At 50.3% G+C, this 14481-nt stretch overlaps 1 protein-coding gene across 2 annotated transcripts in view; it reads right to left on the bottom strand.

Annotated features, from left to right (window-relative positions):
- Positions 1-13869, bottom strand: part of COL18A1 (collagen type XVIII alpha 1 chain) — a 253004-nt gene extending 239135 nt beyond the window's left edge. Inside the window, exons 1-2 of one of the 2 annotated variants that reach the window (XM_065562229.1) lie at positions 13707-13869; positions 13559-13632 (exon numbers count right to left, since the gene is read on the bottom strand). In XM_065562229.1, coding sequence (XP_065418301.1) covers positions 13559-13632; positions 13707-13717 — 85 coding nt within the window. In that variant the 5' untranslated portion in view covers positions 13718-13869. Of the gene's footprint in view, positions 1-13179; positions 13344-13558; positions 13633-13706 lie in introns of those variants that run through there. The other variant, XM_065562230.1, reaches the window with a different exon arrangement.
- Between the last annotated feature and the right edge of the window lie 612 nt (positions 13870-14481).

Raw genomic sequence — 14481 nt, 5'->3', positions numbered from 1 at the left:
CTGTAGCGATACATGGGATTCTTTCTTCCTAAGTGCAGGACTCTGCACTTGTCCTTGTGGAACCTCATCAGATTTCTTTTGGCCCAATCCTTCAATTTGTCTAGGTCACTCTGGACCCTGTCCCTACCCTCCAGTGTATCTACCTCTCCCTGCAGCTTAGTGTCATCTGCGAACTTGCTGAGGGTGCAATTCATCCCATCATCCAGATCATTAATTAAGAAGTTGAACAAAACTGGCCCCAGGACCGACCCCTGGGACATCCACTTGATATCAGCTGCCAACTAGACATCGAACCGTTGATCGCTACCTGTTGATGCCGAAAATCTAGCCAGCTTTCTATCCACCTTATAGTCCATTCATCCAATCCAGACTTTTTTAACTTGCTGGCAAGAATACTGTGGGAGACCGTATCAAAAGCTTTGCTATAGTCAAGATCTATCACATCCATCACTTTCCCCTCATCCACACAGCCAGTTATCTCATCATAGAAGGCAATCAGGTTAGTCAGGCATCACTTGCCCTTGGTGAATCCACGTTGACTGTTCCTCATCACCTTCCTGCCCTTCAAAATGGATTCCTTGAGTACCTACTCCATGATTTTGCCGGAGACTGAAATGAAGCTGTAGTTCCCCAGATAATGGCCAATGGCTCTGCAATCACATCAGCCAACTCCCTCAGCACCCTCAGAAGCATTAGATCCACCCCCATGGATTTGTGCATGTCCAGCTTTTCTAAATAGTCCTTAACCTGGCCTTTCACCACAGAGGGCTGCTCACCTCCTCCCCATACTGTGTTGCCCAGTACAGTAGTCTGGGACTTGACCTTGTCTGTGAAGACTGAGGCAAAAAAAGCATTGCGTACTTCAGCTTTTTCCACATCATCTGTCACTAGGTTGCCTCCCGCATTCAGTAAGGGTCCCACAATTTCCCTGACCGTCTTCATGTGGCTAACATACCTGTAGAAATTCTTCTCGTTACCCTTCACATCCCTTGCTATCTGCAACTCCAATTGTGCCTTGGCATTCCTGATTACACCCCTACATGCTCTAGTAATATTTTTATACTCCTCCCTAGTCATCTGTCCAAATTTCCACTTCTTGTAAGCTTCCTTTTTGAGTTTAAGCTCACCAAAGATTTCACTGTTAAGCCAAGCTGGTCGCCTGCCATATTTGCTATTCTTTCTGCCCTTCGGGATGGTTTGTTCCTGTGGCCTCAATAAGGCTTCTTTAAAATACAGCCAGCTCTCCTGGACTCCTTGCCCCCTCATATTAACTTCCCAGGGGATCCTACCCATCAGTTCCCTGAGGGAGTCAAAGTCTGCTTTTCTGAAGTCCAGGGTCCATATTTTGCTGCTTTCCTTTCTTCCTTTTGTCAGGATCCTGAACTCGACCATCTCATGTTCACTGCTGCCCAGGTTGCCACCCACTTCTACTTCCCCTACCAATTCTTCCCTGTTTGTAAGCAGCAGGTCAAGAGGAGCATGGCCCCTAGTTGGCTGCTCCAGCAACTTTACAACAACACTATTTGATTTTGGACATTGTCTTCTATGCCCCTACATTTCAATTCTGAACCATCATACTCTGCACTGTCCTTACTTATAAATCAACCCTTAATGGTGATACAGTAAAAAAAAAATACTACAAAAATCCTTCTGAAACTCAGAGGCTTCCCCTGCCTCAGAGCTTTTAGATTTTCAAAAATACTAAAATAATCAAACAGGCCACAGATCAAAAATAATGCACGATTCTTTATACCCATGACTGGAAGAACCCAATGATGGACACATTTTAATCGAGAGAGGGGGAAGTTTGCTGGAAGGTGAGCTGCCCAACAGCTATTTGAGAGCTGCCCCTTGGCACTAGCAGAGATCTCAGATGCCCACAATACCAATGCACAGAATTATAGCACAAGCCCAACAAAGGGATGGGGTAGAGGAGGAGATGTCAGTTAGACAACCATAGTTTTCTTTTCCATCTGCAGACAACCACTTAACCAGACCGGATCAATGCTCAGGGTATACCAAAACTGACAGTACTCTTCAACTGAAAGATTTCACATATACTCAACTCACATATTCTTCTGTCATTAATTTGCTACTTTACTTATAAGGCTGATCATTTATTAGTTCCAGACTGGAGCTTGGAAAAGAGATGACTAAGGGGGGATAGGATAGAGATCTATAAAATCATGACTGGTGTGGAAAAAGTAAATAAGGAAGTGTTATTTACTCCTCATAACACAAGAACTAGAGGTCACCAAATGAAATTAATAGGCAGCAGGTTTAGAACAAATAAAAGGAAATATTTCTTCACACAACGCACAGTCAACCTGTGGAACTCTTTGCCTGAGGATGTTGTGAAGGCCTAGACAATAACATGGTTCAAAAAAGAACTAGGTAAATTCATGGAGGAAAGGTCCATCAATGGCTATTAGCCAGAATGGGCAAGGATGGTGTCTCTAGCCTCTGTTTGCCAGAAGCTAGGAATGGGCGACAGGGAATGGATTACTTGATGATTATCTGTTCTGTTCGTTCCCTCGGGGGGACTTCGTGTTGGGCACTGTCAGAAGACAGGATACTGGGCTAGATGGGCCTATGTAAGACAAGGAGAAGAGATGCAGAGCTACTGGTATAAAAAACAATCACCTCTGCTTAGAAAAGCCCATTTCCAAGGCACCCATTAAATATGCTGCATGCCCACATGACGTGAGAGCGTTCAGATACTGAAATAACGTATGTCTGCACTTTCGGATATATTCTTAGTGCACATTTTGTAACTTCCACTAGTGCCAATTATGCATCATTATGCACAAACATCAAGATGGAAGTATGCCTCAGACCACCCCTATTCTTTCTATTGAACTATTCTTAACTCCATTACCAAACAGCACTATGGCTGGTAATAAATAAACTTCATTTCCTGTAAAACCACTCAAATAAAGTGTCTCCTGGGAAATATGCCTATATGCTGAACCGTTTACTGAAACGTCTCAGGACCCCTTAGGGATCATTGAATTTATCTCATTTAGCAACAAGAAAAACCACGACCATCATGTCCAAAATGCAAACTAGGTTAGTAAATGGGATAAACAGAAGCCATATATGAACATCTGCTACAACCGGTCTTCAGGAACAACTGATCCAATGTGCATTTGCTCACAAACTGAACTCAATTACAATGTGCATACATGTCTAAAAACCTTAGAGCACATCAAAAACCTAGACAGTTAAAGTGGCATTCACAAGAGACAGATAACCTTTCAGCTCACTTGTGCACTAGGACAGCCTACAGAATAAAAAATCCTTGAAGGACCATAGCAAAGAAAGGCAAGCAGAGCAAACCTTGTAGTCCTGGGACGCTGAACTGAATGCCATCACCGGCAGAATCATTCTCCTTCAAATCCTTCGTGGTGTAAAGGAAATGGGGGTAGAGAAGGCAGTTTAGGGCCTGCAATACCTAAACAGCCAGTGGTTTGCAGATCAATCACAGAATCATAGAATATCAGGGTTGGAAGGGACCTCAGGAGGTCACCTAGTCCGACCCCCTGCTCAAAGCAAGACCAATCCCCAACTAAATCAACTAAATGTTTAGAAAGAAGTGGGGCCATTGCTCCTCACACGGCAAGCAATTCTCTCCCACACGCACATGCATCAGCATGGGAATGGCCACCCGGAACAGACTAATGATTCACCCTGACCAGTATCCTGTTCATCCCCAGGACTAATTGCACCATCAGAGGGAGGCTCAAAACCCTGTAATATACATAGCTATGTGATATCATACTATGAAGTAAAGTTTCCTGTTCAACTTATGTTGTGAAAAAGAAAAATGGATAGCTCTTGCATTTGTCCTTTTTAGTCCAATTCAGAAGGCTCTCAGTATGCATATAAACATCTAATCCCTTTCTTTTTGTGTACCAAGCTATTTGCCTCAATATCATGCACCAATGAGTTCCATGGATTCATTGTCTGTTGATGAAAGAACCACCAACTACCCTGTATCTCATACATCCCCATGGTTAATACCAAAGCTCAAAGCCATATGAAAAAGTGGAGTTCTCAGCTTGCCAATGCCAGAGAGTCAGATATAGCCCTGACAGTTTCTGAGATACCCAGGATTAAAACAGTCCCTGGCCCCAGATGTCACAATGCTATTTTGGAACTGCTCCAGGACTTAAAATAGCACATCCTGGCCCTCATATGAGAATAATTGTCTGTCTCTGGAGATCTATAACTAGCATTTCATTTCAGTGGCCACTGTGAGGGCTGAAGGCATCCATGAAGCATGGGGAATATTATATATACGGTCTAGCATATATTTTAGGTGGGTGCCTGACAGCATTTGGACAATTTGTAGCCAGCTCATCCCTAGTTTCTCTGCTTACCTGCCAAAGGTTACATTAGATTCATTACCTTTCCCCTTTCCAAATGAGACTGGAAACGCGTCAGTCTGACACAGGGGTTGCTGTGAAGAGAAGGCCTGCGCATGTATGTGCATGTGTATTTATTATACGTATGAAACACACACCCCCATGGAAAGGAGCAGGAACATGGCAGAACATCTTTTTGGTAAGTTTCTACTGAAGACGGGCCTGAGTCACACAGCTCAGACCTGGATCTGAGCCTGCCCAGTGTCCAATGGGTGTTTGGACGTGAGCCAGTCTCTATTCCTTAGTCTACCTGCTAAGCCTAGGAAAGCTGATCATCTGTTTAGTAATTTTTAACTTGTTCAAATAGTTGTAGTTTCTGTTGCACAGGGTCTGTATGTATTACTGCCACAGGCTACACCTACACTGGCCTGCAGTTAGAGCTACAAGCACACACTAGCACACTGCACTGTAACTCTGCCATGTGGATGCTGTAGGGCAGGGGTCGGCAACCTACAGCACGCAAGCCAATTTTGAGTGACACGCTGCGGCCTGCCGCGGTTCCAGCCCCACTCAGCCCCTGCTCTGCCCTGCGGGGACAGGAGGCAGAAGCTTAGTCCTGCGGCAGCCAAGCTTCCCCCCTCCCCCACTTCCTCCCCCAGCGTGGTGCTTTCCTGCCCCTCCTCCTCAACTTCCCTGCGCCGATCAGCTGATGGCCCTTGCGAGGGGGAGGAGTGGCAGCGTGCTCCCTGCTGCTCCGTAGAGGAGGCAGAGAAGAGGTAGGGACGGGGCCTTGGGGAAGGGGGTGGAACAGGGCATATCCCTTCCAGCCCCCTACCATGAGCCGCTCAGGGCAGGGGGCTGGGAGCACTCCCATGACCCGAGCACCCCAGCCCTCTGTCCTGAACCCCCCCCACACCCAGTCTTCTGCCCTGCACCTCCACACACACCCAGCCCTCTGCCCTGAACCCCCCACACCCTCACTGCCCTCACCCCTGAACCCCCACACCCCTAGCCTTCTGCCCTGCACCCCACACACACACCCAGCCCTCTGCCCTGATCCCTGAACCCCCACACTCCCAGCCTTCTGCCCTTCCCTCCCAGCCCTCTGCCCTGACCCGAGCCCCCCACACACCCCCAGCCTTCTGCCCTGACTCCTGAACCCCTCCCCCCAGGTCTGGGGTCCCAGCTGCCAGCCCCTTGACAGCTGGCGTCCTGGCCGCAGGCCCCGCTCAGCCCGCTGCAGGCCCAGGTGAACAGAACCCCAGGCTGGAAGCGAGCTGAGCAGGCTGGCGGCGTAAGATCAGCATTTTAATTTAATTTTAAATGAAGCTTCTTAAACATTTTGAAAACCTTGTTTACTTTACATACAACAATAGTTTAATTATATAATACAGACTTATAGAGAGAGACACCTTCTAAAAAACGTTAAATGTACTACCGGCCCGCGAAACCTTAAATTAAAGTGAATAAATGAAGACTCGGCACACCACTTCTGAAAGGTTGCCTACCCCTGCTGTAGGGTGTGAACTAAAAGGTACCTAGTTCTCATAAATGAAGTCCCCTTTGAGCAAATAAGTTAATGTGAACTAGGTACCTTTTAGTTTACGCCTGCAGCATCCACACAGGGGACTTTCAGTGCAGCACGCTAGTGCAATCTACAATTCACCCCCCCCACAGCACGACCTCCGGGGCCATGGAGACAAGCCATTAGATCTCAGATGCTGTCTCCACTCCATTTATAGGACTCTAGCCCCAGGAGCGGCGCCAGGGTCTTTGGCGCCCTAGGCGGGGGTCCTTCCGCGCTCCCAGTCTTTGGGGCACTTCGGCGGCGGGTCCTGGAGCGAGTGAAGGACCCGCCGCAGAATTGCCACTGAAGACCCGGAGCGCGGAAGGATCCCCAGCCGCCAAATTGCCGCCAAGGGCAGCAAAATGCCCCCCCCCCCCCCCCAAATCCTGGTGCCCTAGGCGACCGCCTAGGTCACCTAAATGGAAGCGCCGGCCCTGTCTAGCCCTCACATCCTCAATGTGGATGTCCTTTTATCTTCATTACTTCCATCCTGGATTCGGTTATGCCATATGAGACTACATGAAATGCCTGTATCGCGGTGAAGGCTATAGCTCCCAGGTGTTTGATTCTGACACATATTGCAGAAGGTAGCTGCAACGGCTCTCGGATGCCCAGGTCTGAGAGTCACCTCATTCCCCACCCCCGCCTCCAGGACTTGTGCTTCTCCGGGTGCCAGTTTCCTGACACCTAAAGCCTCCTCGGGACTAGGCCCAGCCCTTACTTTGCCTGGCAGGGTAACAACAGAACATGCTCTCTAGAGACTACACTTAACAGACTAACAATTGTGTTAACTTACAATGCTAAATTTACGTGCCCAAGAGACAGGCTGACAGAAAACCTGTTTTTCAACTCTGCCCTGATACAGACTTTAAAACATATTCCCAATATGCATAGATAGACACTGGGTATGGAGTTATGTATCTGTTAACAGGCAAAAACACTAACAAAATGTTAGGAATTATTAGGAAAGGGAAAGATAAGACAGAAAATATCATAATGCTGCTATATATATCCATGGTACACCCACACTCAGACTCATAGAATATCAGGGGTGGAAGGGACTTCAGGTGGTCATCTAGTCCAACCCCCTGCTCAAAGCAGGACCAATCCTTGAATACTGCATGCAGATACCGTCGCCTCATCTCAAGAAAGATGTATTAGAATTGGGAAAGGTACAGAGAAGTGCAACAAAAATGATTAGGGGACTGGAACAGCTTCCGTATGAGGAGAGATTAAAAAGACTGGGACTTTTCAGCTTGGAAAAGAGATGACTAAGGGGGGTATGATAGAGATCTATAAAATCATGACTGGCGTGGAGAAAGTGAATAAGGAAGTGTTATTTATTCATTCACATAACACAAGAACCAAGGGTCACCCATTGAAATGAATAGGCAGTAGGTTGAAAAACTCACAAAAGGCACTACTTCTTCACAGAACGCACAGTGAACCTGTGGAACTAGTTGCCAGGGGATGTTGTGAAGGCCAAAAGTATAACTGGGTTCAAAAAAGAATTAGATAAGCTCATGGAGGATACGCCCATCAATGGCTATTGGCCAAGATGGTCAGGGATGCAATTCCATGGTTTGGGTGTCCCTAGCCTCTGACTATCGGAAGCTGGGAATGGGCAACAGAGGATGGATCACTTGATGATTACCTGTTCTGCTCAGTCCCTGTCAGAAGCCAGAATACTGGGCTAGAAGGACCATTGGTTTAAACCAGATGTGGGCAAACTACGGCCCGCAGGACCGTCCTGCCCGGCCCCTGAGCTCCCGGCCGGGGAGCCTAGTCCCTGGCCCCTCCCCCACTGTCCTCCCTCCCCCGCAGCCACGCGGGCTTAGCTCTGGCCCACCGCTCCCGCTGGGCAGCGGGGGGAGTGCAGCTGGCTCTGGCCGGGTGTCACGGCTGCGAGCTCCTGCTGCTGGTAAGGGGGCAGGGAGCAGGAGGTTCTGGGGGGCAGTCAGGGAGGAGGGGGCGGTTGGATGGGGAGGAGGTTCTGGGGGGCAGTCAGGGGATGGGGAACAGGGACAGTTGGGAGTGGGAGTCCCGAGGCGGGGGGCCTGTCAGGGGGCGGGGATGTGGATAGGGGTCAGGAGGGCACTCAGGGGACAGGGAGGGTTGAATAAGGGGGTGGGATCCCGGGGGGACAGCTGGGGCGAGGGGGTCCCGGGAGGGGGTGGTCAGGGGATGAGGAGCAGAGGGCAGTTGGATAGGGGGTGGGAGTCCCGGGGGGGCTGTGGATAGGGGTCGGGGCAGTCAGGGGTCAGGTAGCAGTGGGGTTGGATGTGGGGTGGGGGTCCCGGGAGGGGGCAGTCAGGGGAAGTGGGAGGGGGCGGATAGGGGGCGGGAGCCAGGCTGTTTGGGGAGGAACAGCCTTCCCTACCTGGCGCTCCATACAGTTGCGCAACCCCGATGTGGCCCTTGGGCCAAAAACTTTGCCCACCCCTGTCTAAACGCAGTATGGCCGTTCTTATCTGCACATACATTTCACTATGGTATTAATGACCAGTGTGGCCCTGGCTTTTATTTAAGACCTCCCATGACATTCTTTGAGGAAGCAGAATCAGGATATTTATCCCCTTGCCAGGCGGCACTGAAGGGTTCCTTGGTCACAGTAGTAAGAGAAACATAAGAATCTCAATCTACTAAATTCATCCAAAGCAAAGTTACGAGCTGACCTGGTCACTGTCTAGGTACCAATGTGAGGGCAACCGACCAACGAAAGGATTACCTAGGAACATGGCGGACACTCCATCACTTGTAGTCTTTAAGTCAAGACTGGGTATCTTTCAAAAAGAATGCTGTGGCTCAAACAGATCTTATGGGTGTGATGCAGAGTTCACTGGGCAAGGCCCTCTGGCCTGTGCTATGCAGGAAGTCAAACTAGATGGCCCCATCCAGCATTGACATCTATGGAAGTTGTCTGCCAAAAGGCAATGCTCCCCTCTCTACGCGTGCGCCTTCCTTCTGTGAACCATTTCCTATGCTGGCCAGGAAGCCTGGCTGCTAACACAACCAGAGGAGGAACACGCCGCAGGGAAGGCAGAGGACTGGGAGTCAGGGACCCAAGGACACTGCGCTCCTCAGAGGATCGTGCCCTTGCGCACTATCCCTACTCCTGTGTGTCACACTGGACCAAGGCCCAAATCCGTTGACCTGTGGATCTGAGTCCTGGGATGGGGCCTCTGCTCCAGCATGCGGAGCTATTCCCAGAGGAAGTTGTTTCCGAAGGCCATAAATAATTTGTCAATGCAACGTTCCAGCTCCTGCTCTGGCTTCCCAACCCATTTACGTTGGGGATGCTGAAATCAGCTATTATTCTTGTTCCAGTAGATTGTGTTGCTTCCCTGCTCTCTCATTCCGCCTTCACCACCCGTGCTCTAATATGGGGGCTGCTAGCAGACACCCTAGGATTTGTGCACACACAGACTCCAGCTCACGCTCCTCCACCCAAAATTGCTTCCAACTGGCTGAGCAAGACAGCAGCTTAAAGTAAAAGCAGTTTTCTTGTTGTAGGGGCTTTTGATGAAGGATGTGAACAGAAACCGAATTTAAAAAAAAAACTCTTTAAAGTAACCCACCCATCGGTATTTAATCTGTTAATAATATTAAGTATTCATATTATGGCAGTGTGGAGAAGCCCCAAACATTCTGTGCTTCCTTCTTCATCCCAGAGTGCGGTCTGCTTCTATAATCACATTCCTGAGGAAAAGCGATCTACAAAACCTGCAAGGAGCTCCACAGAGGCCGAGCCCTGCACCCGCACACAGCCCCACTATAGCTTGCAGCATGCTGCAGAATTTGAGTTTGCCAGAACAAGACCACGCAGGATGAACTGGAGAGTTTATGGAAAAAGATGCTCATCTGCTTTGACAGACTAAAGGGGACGCAGCCAACGTAAAAAAACCTGATGCTTTGGTCTCAAAGTGTTTTACCTTCAATTGTTAAAAGCAGCAGCTAAGATGGTTGTTACTGTAAGGAGAGAGACCAGAAAAAACTATTTCCTTTCTCAGTGACTGTGTGTCTCAGCCCTTTGTGTCCAGCCAGCGTTACGGTTTGCCTAGACCAGTGATGCTCAGACTGCAGCCTGGGAGTCTCAAGTGGCTCTTTAAAGCACATGATAGTAAAACACTGTGTGATTTAATTATTAACCAATCTAAATTATTAACCAATCAGGATACTTTCACTATGTTATTAACCAACTGCAGAATCCTTAGTCAGTCATTTTGCTGTGAGAATTTACACACACACACACACACACACACACACACACACACACACACACACACACACACACGTAAATGAAACAATAAATTCACACTGCTGTGGCTCTTTGGGGTGATGCTGGTCACTAACTTGGCTCCTGAACCACTGAGGTCTGATTATCGCTGCCTTTCACAGAGCGACAAGAAGGAAGAGTGTGTTATAAATATAGGAAGCTCTGACTGTAAACGCACAAGTAGCGCCAGGGGGACACAAGGCAGCTGCAGCACCAGGAGCTATGCTCGGTTAAAGTCACCATTTTCAAGTTGCTAGTGACCCTTTAAAGGCATGCAAACCCCACAATGGAAGGGGTTACATGGAAGGCTCTGTCCCATGGCACCTGCCAGAACTGCTCCAGCCTGAAGGACTGGCCAGGGAGAGCGCAGCACTGAGGGGCTGAAGCAGGCGGTGGAGCTGGCACTCTGCTGGAAGGAAGTTCTCTCTGCTCTAAGACCTTGTCTGCACTGGAAACGTGACCTGATTCTATGGCTGTAACTGTGCAGGCATGCCATGCAAGCAAGGAAAGCCAGGACTAAAACTGGAGAGTTCATGCTGGTCCCCATCAGGGCAAACTTCCCCTTTGCAAACTGCAGCTCTCCGTGCCTTCCTGCAAGGTCTGCACAATGCGGCTATAGTGGTGGTGGGATGGGGACTGCCTAGAAGAGTTGGAAGGAGCAAAAGGCTTCCCTTGGAGGCGGGAGGGGGGGAGATCATTCAGGCTGCCGCTGCTCATTCACTCAGCAGCAGAATTAGCCAGGTCCCCCCAAGGCAAGAGAAAGGCTGCAGAGCAGAGCGTGTGCTGGATTTTCCCCTCTATCTGGAGGATATAAGCTGTTTGCGGCCTGATGAATGGGACACCGTCTGTGAGCCCCAAGGGAAAGGAAAGGCCTAGAAACGGAGGCGGGAGGTGCTTTCCGTCTCTCCAGTGGAGCCCAGCCTGCACCTGGCTCGGGCTCCGAGTCTCTAGCATATCAACCTTTTCCTGAGGCTTGTTTTCTTTAAAGCTCCTAGACACAAACAGAACCCCTGACAGTGGGGAGCCCAGTACATAGCTAAAGGTTGGTTTTGGTCTCTTCATATCAAAACAGAGATAATTAAAGCTGGACTGCAACAGGTTAAAAACAGAATCAACTAGTCTTAAACAACATCACATGGCTACTCCCATTGCAAACCTGGGGAATGCTCTGCCCTCAGATGCATACTGAGTGCACTCACCTTAAAATGCAAATTGTTTACCAATACTTTTTTTTTTTCTTTAAAGCAAACCTTAAGCCCGTGCCAGCCTCATCTGCTGCTAAGAGCTCTGTGCGTGACATTTTGTGGCAGTCCTGCTCAACAATCTTTCCTCAAGCAGGAGTTTGATACCTTTATCTCATCCACCTTGTCTCTGTAATGAAGGTTTGTCAGTCATGCAGTATACCCGGCCTGATTCTTCTTATCTCTGCATGTGGTAGGCAGTATCTTGATGCACACAGGTAAGAGCAATACGCAGTTTACTTCTGTAATCTAGCATTGTAACAAGAGACCAATAGGAATTGTTCATTTCAGAGGGAAGACACAAACCTCTACTTTATTACTAGTTATATTACAGTATTATCCTTTTTTAGCCAGAGAGGTTTAGTATTGTGGTGCTTAGTCTTCTTTGAGTTATACTTTGCTTTGGGAACATTGTACGTGCACATTATTCCTTCATCCGGTCAATTTTCTAATGCAGTTTACCCTCTACTGTATGAGATTACCTCTATCGGGTATTCGTTTGGAAGAGAGTCACCGTGTGTGTCCTGGTGAATGGAGAGTATTTTCTCTTCAAAGCTATTACGTGAAGCTTCTTGTGCTGTACTGTCTCTTGGAATGATACCTTAACTTAAACCACTTGCATAAAGAAAATCTGCCATCCCAAAATGCCTTTACTTTGACTTCTTACATAGGAGAAAGAGAGCAAATCTCACTGACCTCTCTAAACCTCCACCCCTTTGCCCTAACATGTTAACTTCAGAGCAAGCAAACTGACATGGTGCCTTTTAAGTAGCTTTAGGAGTGTTCTTCTCATCTACCATCAGTGTTAAGAAGTCCCTCCCCCCATCACCCATACAAGTCTGTGCTTCACTTAATATATCCTGCACTTCTGTTGCTAAAACAAATCACTCCCACTCAGGCAGGGTGCACAAGTACTTTTCAACCGTATAAAACCAAACAATACTTCGCACTAAATGTACAAAAGAGCGCAAGTATGCAGAGCCCTTGTCTAAATAGTTGTGCAGATGTACAATACTTATTTCCACAATATTCCACTTGAGAATAGGCCAAGCTATCAAAAGGGGTCACAAATCTGACACTCACCACATGTGTAAAATAGTACAAGAGGTACTCTCAACACATACAGTCTGAAATATCCATTTCATAGATTCAGCAAAGCCCTTCAAAAGCCGTAAGGATTACAATGACTCAACAAGACAAAATACTGAAGGTGCAACAGCCCCTAATCAGCTCCCAGTCTCATACTGGGAAAAGCTGAAAAATAAAAAACTGGGCAAACTGCATTTCCAGAGCCGCCTTCTGCAGCTACAACCCAGACATCTCACAGCCTGCTACCTCCGTCACAGCCAAGCTTTCGAGCCACACAGAGCTCTTCTTCCAGTCTGGCTAAAAAGCGATTGTGGCCAGGCATCACTGAATGACTGTTTCTATTACCCCACACAGGTACACTGGTTTATATACTAGCATGTGGCAAAACAAACATGCAAAAACACAGTTGACAATGTATGACACAGACAAGGGGGTGAGGGGATCTTTTATGGGACCAACTTTTGTTGGTGAGAAAGACAAGCTTTGGCGCTTACAAAGAAGAGCTCTGGGCGGCTCCAAAGCCCCCCTCACTCACACACACACACACACCCAGCTGCTCTAACGTTACTAATGGAAAGATGAAGGGAAGATCGCACATTAAACACGGATCTTAGATGAAGCAGCAAATCGCTGACCTACCCCCCAGTGGAGCAGGCACCAGGGACCTGCATCGCCTGCCCCCAGGAGCGATTATCCTGCGGGAGCACAGGGCAAGGAGCTGGAGACATGGGGGCTGGAACTAGGGGGCTGCCGCACCCGGCTTGGCTTCCCCGTGCCCAGGGTTTGCAGTTTGTTCTCAGCGCCCCCCGCACACATCGTTCCAACGCCCCCGGCTGGAAACCTGCTCACCGGGCGAGGCCGGGGGCCAGTCCCCGGGGGCAGCAGCAGCTCCGAGCCCCCTCCTGGCGCAGAGCGGGGCGGGCCGAGCCCCCTGCCCGCCCGCCCGCGGGGAGCGCGCTCCGGCCAGCCCCGCTCCCAGCCCCACGTGGAGCGCCCGACCCCGGCCGCCCGCGCCTACCTCGCTCCGGGGCCGCCGCCGCCAGCAGGACGCAGAGCCCGAGCAGGAGCCGGGGGAGCCGCCGCGGGGGACACCTGCAAGAGGGGAGAGGTTAGCACCGAACCGCAGCGGGCCGGGCCGGCCCCGCGCCCCTCCCGGCCCCGCTCACCTGGCGCGCATGGCGGGGCTCGGCGCTGCGGCTCCGGCCGGGCTGCTCGGCGTGTGGCTCTGGCAGGGCAGCGCGGGGCCGCGTAGGGCAGCGCCGGGAGGCGGCCGCGCGGTCCTAGCGCCGCCTCTCCCGAGCGTCCCGCCCCCTGGGACCCGGGTGCCCCCCCGCAGGTCCTTCCGCCGGTGGCCGCTCCCACGCGTGTCCCCCGCCCCGGGGGCCGAACCAGCCCGGCTGAGCCCCCCTGGTGTGAGCGAGAAACAGCCCAGCCCCAGCCTCCCGGGCTTCACTCCGCCCTGCGGCTAAGGGGGCCCTGGGCATGACCGGGTCCCCCCGAGCGCCTCCAGGTTAGAGGCTTAGTCGGTCTCCCGAGAGGAGCCAGCCCAGGGGTCTCACTGCTGGTAGCTGGGCCAGCTCGGCCAGGTGCGCTGCATTGCACCGCTGCTGTGATGCAAGAAGTGTGACCCTGGTGAGAAAGCCAGCGAGGGTCCCCGCGGGGCGGTGGGAGCGCACAGCGAGCGGCGAAGCGGGGACACGGCCGGGGTCTGTGTTCAGACCCGCCTGGGGAGAGAGGAGAGGAGGTGGTAGTGCCTGTCAAACAGAGAGGAGAGCGAGCTGCTTTTGGAGAGCATAGGTGGACTGGCTAGAACGCAAATACGCCTCGGGAGCCTAGAAGAAACCTTAGATGGACCGTCCGGGGATTGGGGGGCTACTGCAGAGTCAAGGGGAACATGCCCAGACTGCCGGCCTGACCGTCTCTGATCCGCCTTTCCTGTTC

The sequence above is a fragment of the Chrysemys picta genome, chromosome 11 (genome assembly GCF_011386835.1).
Source record: "Chrysemys picta bellii isolate R12L10 chromosome 11, ASM1138683v2, whole genome shotgun sequence".
Classification (NCBI taxonomy): Eukaryota; Metazoa; Chordata; order Testudines; family Emydidae; genus Chrysemys; species Chrysemys picta.
The sequence above is the reverse complement of the archived record's forward strand: the minus strand, read 5'-3'. Positions and strand labels throughout refer to the sequence as shown.